Source organism: Plasmodium reichenowi, chromosome 3 (genome assembly GCF_001601855.1).
Source record: "Plasmodium reichenowi strain SY57 chromosome 3, whole genome shotgun sequence".
Classification (NCBI taxonomy): Eukaryota; Apicomplexa; class Aconoidasida; order Haemosporida; family Plasmodiidae; genus Plasmodium; species Plasmodium reichenowi.
Genome location: NC_033648.1, coordinates 692,216 through 700,082, shown reverse-complemented (window position 1 = coordinate 700,082; position 7,867 = coordinate 692,216). Strand labels below are relative to the sequence as shown.

The following is a 7,867-nucleotide window of genomic DNA, read 5'->3' as shown; positions in this document are numbered from 1 at the left end:
CTAAAAAAAAAAAAAAAAACATATATTATATATATATATATATATATATTTTTTTTTTTTTTTTTCTCTATATCCATCTTTTATGTCTGTACCTATGTAAATATAACTCGAATCTCTATATTGATCGTGCCATGAACTATCATTATTTCCAATATTTTTTAATTCTGCTTCATTTAATTTTTCAATATTCCTTATTTTATCAAATAATCCCATAATTAGTTTCTATTATCAACAACTGTTTTCTTTTTTTTTTTCATATTATATCTTCTTTTTTTTTTTTCTTACATGAATTAACAAAAAAAAAAAAAAAAATAATAATAATAAAATATCATAAAATAAATAATATATATATAATTATGTATATATTTATATGATCATCCTTTATTATCTATATATATATATATATATATATATATATATATATATATAAAATATATAATTTCCTAATAATATATTTCGGAACTTTTGTAATTTATATAAACTTCAAAGGAATGATTATATATTCTATGAAGTATAAAAACATATATATAATTATATGTACATATTATTATATGTATGTATTTTATTATGTTGCCGTGTAATTTATTTATTATATAAAACGTGAATATAACAAATAATATTATAAATGCGCAGATGATTTATAATATATAATAAAATATATAATCCTTCATATATATAATTGTAAAAGTAAAAATAACAAGCAAAAAATATATAAAACATTATATAAAATATAATATATAAACATGTAATAAAACCATAATATAAAATAAAATATATTCTATATGGTCAATACGTATATATATATATATATATATATATATATATTTATTTATTTATTTATATATTTATATATAATATATTTATTTTTTTTTATTTTAAAGGACTTAGAAAATTATATATATTAACGGAATTCTTAAATTTTATATCAGTTTTAATTCGTTATTAATATATTAAAAAAAAAGTATAGGTTTATTTATAAAATAACAAGACTTAATATAATATAATATAATAAAATGTACAATCATATTTTAATGTATTCATTAGACAGAATTATTAAATGAGATATATAAGTTTAAAAAAAAATACAAGTATTAACCTAATAATGGGGGTATTCATAAGTATCATGTATTATACGTGAATATAAAAAAAAAAATACATAAAAAGAAAAGCTTTTACAAATTATTGTGATTATTTTCCTTCTCTCTATCTTTTAGTTTTTTATCATTTTTTTTAATAATTGTGTATAGAATCATTGATTTTATTTTTTCTCAAGATCACATTTAGGAAAAAAAATAAGAATAAAATATATACACTTATATATACATATTATATATATATATATATATATATATATAATTTAATGAACATAATATATATTTTTTTTGTGTATATTCATCAGAAAAAAAAAAAATATATATATATATAATAATATATTCATAAATTAATCAACAAAAATAAAAAAATATATAGATATAGATATAAATATAAATATAAATATAAATAAGTTAAATAATTTGTTCATTAACTTAAAATATAATGCATAGTTTCATATTGATAATCATATTGTAAAAAAGGAAATGCATATATATATATATATATATATATATATATATATATATATATATATAATGAACCATTTGTTCATAATATTTAAGAAGAAAACTTTTTCATTTCTTTTCTTTTTTTTTAATTTTTACATTTTCTTTTTAATTTTTTTTTTCTTTACATATAAAGAAACTTCATCCTTATGTTCATGTTTTATATTTTCTTGAAAATTTTCTAATTTCCTTTTATTTTCTTTTAATAAGTCTGTAGCATGAATTTTACTTATGGTATCTATACTAGTCAAATGAATATCCTTTTTTTCCATATCTTTTTTATGGATCTCTATTTTAATTTCATCATTTACATTTAATTTATATACACCACTAAATGTATGTAAATGTTCATTCGTCTTTGAAGTGTTAAAAATATTTATGCCGTCTACCTTAGCACTACTACTACTACTATTATTATTATTATTATTATTATTGTTATTATTATTGTTATCGTTGCTGTTGTTATCATTGTTATTATTATTATCATTATTGTTTGTATTTTTGCATTTCTTCGACTTGTCATTTATCTTTCCATTTTCATTATTGAGAATGTTATTACTTTTCATATTATGTTTATCCGAAATTTTATTGCTGTTCATATTTTTAATTGTATCTCCATCCAAGATAAAATTGGCTGTATTTAAATTCCCCTTTAATAACATCTTTGCAACATTTTTTTTCATTCTGGGAGAATGTGGTGAGTTTTCTACATTGTTATTAATAATATTATATAATATAGAATTTTGCATATCTGTTAGATTATTATGGAATGGATTATATTCATCTTTTTTTTCATAATTATTTTTTTCTATGTTTTTATTTGTATTATAATCATTAATTTTATTTGATACATCTTCTTTGTTTAATATTCCTACAATGTTAATATCATAGGGGGGTTTATGTATTGGAGCTTTTGTGTCATTAGTAGTTCTTTTTTTTTTTGTTTCCATATTTATTGGAATTTTTTTTTTCTTTTCTTTTTTTACAATATCAGATTCAACTGGTGAATTTGCACTTTGATATTCATCATCATTATTATCACTGCTATTGTTATTATTATGGTTATCTTTAATAGTATCCTTATCATTATCTTCTATATCACCCTTATTATTTTTATTATGAGATTCACTTTTACCTTCGGCAGATAATCCGACCTTATGCTTTTCACTGACCACAATATTTTCGTTAACCATGGCATTTTTGTTAACCATGACATTTTCGTTAACCATGACATTTTCGTTAACCATGACATTTTCGTTAACCATGACATTTTCGTTAACCATGACATTTTCGTTAACCATGACATTTTCGTTAACCATGACATTTTCGTTAACCATGACATTTTCATCAACCATAACATTTTCATCAACCATAACATTTTCATCAACCATAACATTTCCGTTAAGCACATTATTTTTATCCACAACATTTTCATTAACTAAAAAATTTTCATTCACCTTATTCTCATTGTGCTTAAAAAAAATCATTTCCTCCAGCAAGGATTTATTGTTGTCATTTACATTCTTACTATTAATGACATAATTTAGGTTTTTTTCAAGAAAGGTATCAAATAAATTATTAAGAAACTGTTTTTCCTCTTGGTACAAATCTTTCAAGGAATCCACTTTCTTTCTATATTCATCCGACTTCATTTTGACAAGTTGATCATACATAGTAATATCTTGTTTTAATTCCATAGAAGACATATCATCAGAAATGTTCTCTATTAGCTTATAACATGAAATTTGTTTTTTATATAATTGATTTATAACATTAATTATGAAAAAGAACTCTTTCAAATTAGTATATTTTCCTAATAAGTTATCATATTCTTTTTGTAAATTTTCATTTTTTTTTAAAATTTTTTCTATATCACTTTCTTTATTATCATTTGTTTGTACTGTAGCACATAATTTAATATTTCTAGCACGGAAAGCGTATTTAAGAGTATTATTAGATTCTTGAAAGGATGTTCTAGAAGGGTTTATATTTGCGATCATTACAACTAGACAATTGCCTTCAAGAGAATTTTTTAATAAATGGGTTAATTTACTATCTCTATATTTAACTCTTACTTTCGATATATTCCTATTAGATGCTAAAGAATTTATACAATTAGCTAAGGCTAATAAAGACTGATTAATATAAGATCCTTCTTTAAATCGCTCCCCTTTATTTGAAGTTGCACTAGCTCTTTCGGAACCTGCTAAATCTACAAAACATAATTTCGCTTTATAACTTATAGTATTCATATTATCATCTAAAATTTCATTATAAACATAAATTTGTAAAATAGCATGAGATCTACTAGATACTTTATTTGCTCTCGTAGGTGACATCTTTCTATTTTTCACACCTTCATTTATTAATAACATAGCTTGTTCATAATTATTAACTTCAATTTCACACAAATTACTAACTTTAACTTCAGCAACATCTTCTTGAACTTCTAATGTTTTGTTTTTTTCCTTTCCTAATAAATCTCGAATAGTTTCATTATATACTTCCAAAAAACTCATCAGTATTTTTATATTTCTACATTTCTTTTCATTTATTATAGTAAATAATTCTAATAAAGATAATTGTACAATACCATTTTGATTCTTATCATCAAGCATGGTATATGTTTTTCCTGATCCTGTAGCCCCATATGCAAAAACAGTACAATTTATGCCTTTAAAAACATGAGGTATTAATGGTTTAGCTGTTTGAAAAAACACTTCTTCTTGTGTGGCATTAACATCAAAAACGGAGTCAAAAACATATGTTGATTGTTTCTTTTTTTGGGAGAGTAAATAACATTCTTTCTCATTTTCTTTTTCTATTAAAACATAATTCTTATTAAAAATCGATACAATATTTTCTTCTGATTCTCCTATAGGTTTTATACGAACAGCAACTTTGACATTTGAGTAAGCATTTAATGTATTAATCAAATTGTTATTTTCGTTCTTCTTGGAAGTAACACTACTCGTTGGATTGCTATTCAAATTATTATTATTATGAATATTGGTATAATTATGATTATTATTATAATTAATATTATTATTATTATTATTATTATTATTAATTTCTTCTGAGTTTATAATATTTTTTATATTTATTTGGGGTATATATATACTGTCATATATATTTTTTGAAGTGATCGGATATTCATTCATATTTTCAATCACATCCTGATTATTATTATTATTATTATTGTTCAGTACGAATAATTTGTTTTTATTAGATTTATTAGATATATTGTTCATAATATTATTATGTTGATGATCATAATTGTTTAAAGACATATTTCTCAATGCATCATACTGTCCATTTATAATATTCTCGCCATTGGTTATATTCTCCCCACTGGTACTAGGCTCACCATTTATATTCGGATACACATTTTTAACAGTCTCTCTAATATGCGTACCTTTTTTTTGCATATATGATGGCATTAAAATATTATTTTTCTGTATATTATTTTTATTTGAATGTAAAATAGCTTTATTGTTCTCAGTGATATTACAAATTAATTTTAATGTATGATCATTATAATTTAATATATTATTGGTGTGATGATTGGTACTATATATCTTAGTTTTTCTTTCTTTCTCATCACTACAAATAATGATGGGATTGTTTTCTTCTTTATTATAATAATAATTATTTAAGAAAAATGGATCATTCAAATTTTTTGTTTTTCTCATATGAGGAATATTTGTTATATTTTTTGAACTTTTTAATGGGTCGTATTCCTTAATTAGTCTTCCAAATTTTTTTGTTTTATTAATAAAAGAATTATGTTTAATTACACAACTTGCTTTCTCAGTACAACTTATGGATTTTTTTTTAATATTATTATTTATATATTTTGTGGTATCATTACTTATTTTTTTTTTTTTTATAATGGATTTTCTTTCTTTATTACGTATCCATATAATATTCTTATCTCCTTTCTTATTTTGTGCACATAAAAAATTATTATTCTTTTTTTTTATATTATTATTATTATTATTTATCATCATATTATTTTTATTTATATTAGGAGGAAAGTCCCTATTATAAATACATATATCATTTACCTTATTACTCTCATCATTATTATTCAATTGAACTTTATTACAAATTGGTCTATGCATTTTTTTTTTTTTTAATAAATTATTAATCTCATTTGTGCTCATATGTATATATACATACATACATACTTTATATATATATTATATATGTGTATAAGCATTTTTAGTTTTCTTAATAACGATTTAATTGGCACTATATAATATATATATATATATATATATTTATACTTGTGCTTACTTTAATATTGCCTTTTTTTTTTTTTTACATGCACATTTGAATATATACATATATATATATATATATATACATATTTATATATATTTTTAATATATATTAAAAAATAATATACTACCAAAAATAAACTGTCCTTGGAGAATTAACAAAAAAAAAAAAAAAAAAAAAAAATATAAGTTAAATGAAAAAATTATAAATATAAAACATATATACTTTTGTTTATATTATTTATTAAATAAATAAATAATATATATATTATATATATATATTTTTATATTTTTCCAAAAAAAAAAAAAAAAAAAAAAAATTATGTTCATATTATTCTTTAAATATATTAACTATGATACAAATATATACAATATAAAGTAAAAAGGAGAGTAACTTTTAAAAAAAGAAAAAAAATTTATATAAAGATAAATATATGATTTCAAGCAACAAGAAAAGAAAAAAATATAAAAAAATTGCATCCTACACATATTTTACATATATATATATATAATCTCATATTTCTTTATGTCAAAAAATCAAAGTTTCCAAATTTATTCATCCTATATAAAAACAAATATAGAAAAAGGGAATTCCACAGCAATATATATATTTATAATTATTGAAACATTTATAAATTAACAATACATAATAATATTAAAAATAATAAATAAGATGAAAATATATAAACAAATATTTAAAAGAAAGGAATGAGGAGGAGATACATTTTAATATAATTCTTAATAAGTATTTTAAAAAAAGTAAAAAAAAATAAAATAAGAGAAGAAATTTAATATATATACGTATATGTATTTATGTATATGTAATGATTTAGAGTTTTTTGCGTTCTACATATGTATCATTATACATATATATATATATATATATATATATATATATAATTATATCTCATATAACCTTTCTATTATTCTAGACAGGTATTTCACATCTTATAATATATATATATATATATATATATGTAAGGATTCATATTTATATATTTAAAAAAAAAAAAAATTCTTCCCACTTTTCTGGAAAAAAGAAAATAAAAATATAAATATGCCTTATGCATCATAGTATCTCTATATTGACAAATATAAAGCATAAATTCAAAAATACAATAAAATAAAATAAAAAAATATATACATGTTATTATTTATAGAAATATATTAAAAAATATTTTATTTTATTTAAACATAATATATTTCTACTTTGCGTAGAAATGTGTGCACTGATATTTATAATAATTATTTTTATTTTATTTTTTTATTATTTTTTTTTTTTTTTTTTTTTTTGTATGTGTAATTTATAATAAATGTATATACTATTATTTATACACTTTCTATTCTTACATATTTACTAAGAAAAAGAAAAAAACAAAGAATCCTCGTATATCTTGTGTCTATATATAATATATATATATATACTATACATTTTAATATATTATTTTGGTTTTTATTATAAAATTATTTTTGTTAAAAAGCAATTATTATATAGATAAAAGAAAAAGAGCTTTTTTAAAAAAAAATAATCGATCATGTGTAATTGCAAGAATAAATTTATATATTCTTTTTATATTTCATAAAAACCTCATAATTCTTTGTTAAAAATAGGAATTAATGTATGTCATGAAATTTATAAACATATACATTTAAATATATATGTAAATATATATATATATATATAGGATAATAATTTTATCCTATATATAACAACTCTGTATATTATTATATTATGGCAAGTAGAATATTTATCATACACATTTTATTTTTATATATTTTTTCAACATTAATTACATCCTGAATATATAGGAGTAGAATAATGATATTTCTAACAATTTTCATATGTTCAATTTTAACAAAAAAATAAAAAAATAAATAAATCAAAATAAAATTAATATTTATATGAATAACTAAAAAAAAAAAAAAAAAAAAAAAAAAATTTATGATAAGTCTACTACATATGAATAATATATGTACAATTTAAAT

General features: G+C 19.0%; 2 protein-coding genes across 2 annotated transcripts in view; both read right to left on the bottom strand.

Annotated features, from left to right (window-relative positions):
• PRSY57_0318800 (RNA-binding protein, putative) overlaps positions 1 to 213 on the bottom strand; it is a gene marked incomplete at both ends in the record, with an annotated part of 1,736 nt that extends 1,523 nt beyond the window's left edge. Inside the window, one exon of the mRNA XM_012905812.2 lies at positions 93 to 213. Within this exon, the coding sequence (XP_012761266.2) occupies positions 93 to 213 (121 nt within the window). The remainder of the gene's footprint in view (positions 1 to 92) is intronic.
• A 1,480-nt stretch (positions 214 to 1,693) lies between these two features.
• On the bottom strand, positions 1,694 to 5,782 carry PRSY57_0318700 (kinesin-8, putative; the record flags this gene model as incomplete). The annotated part of the gene is made up of 1 exon (XM_012905811.2): positions 1,694 to 5,782. One exon carries the CDS (start codon positions 5,780 to 5,782, stop codon positions 1,694 to 1,696), a length of 4,089 nt encoding a protein of 1,362 aa, XP_012761265.2.
• Positions 5,783 to 7,867: the final 2,085 nt, after the last annotated feature.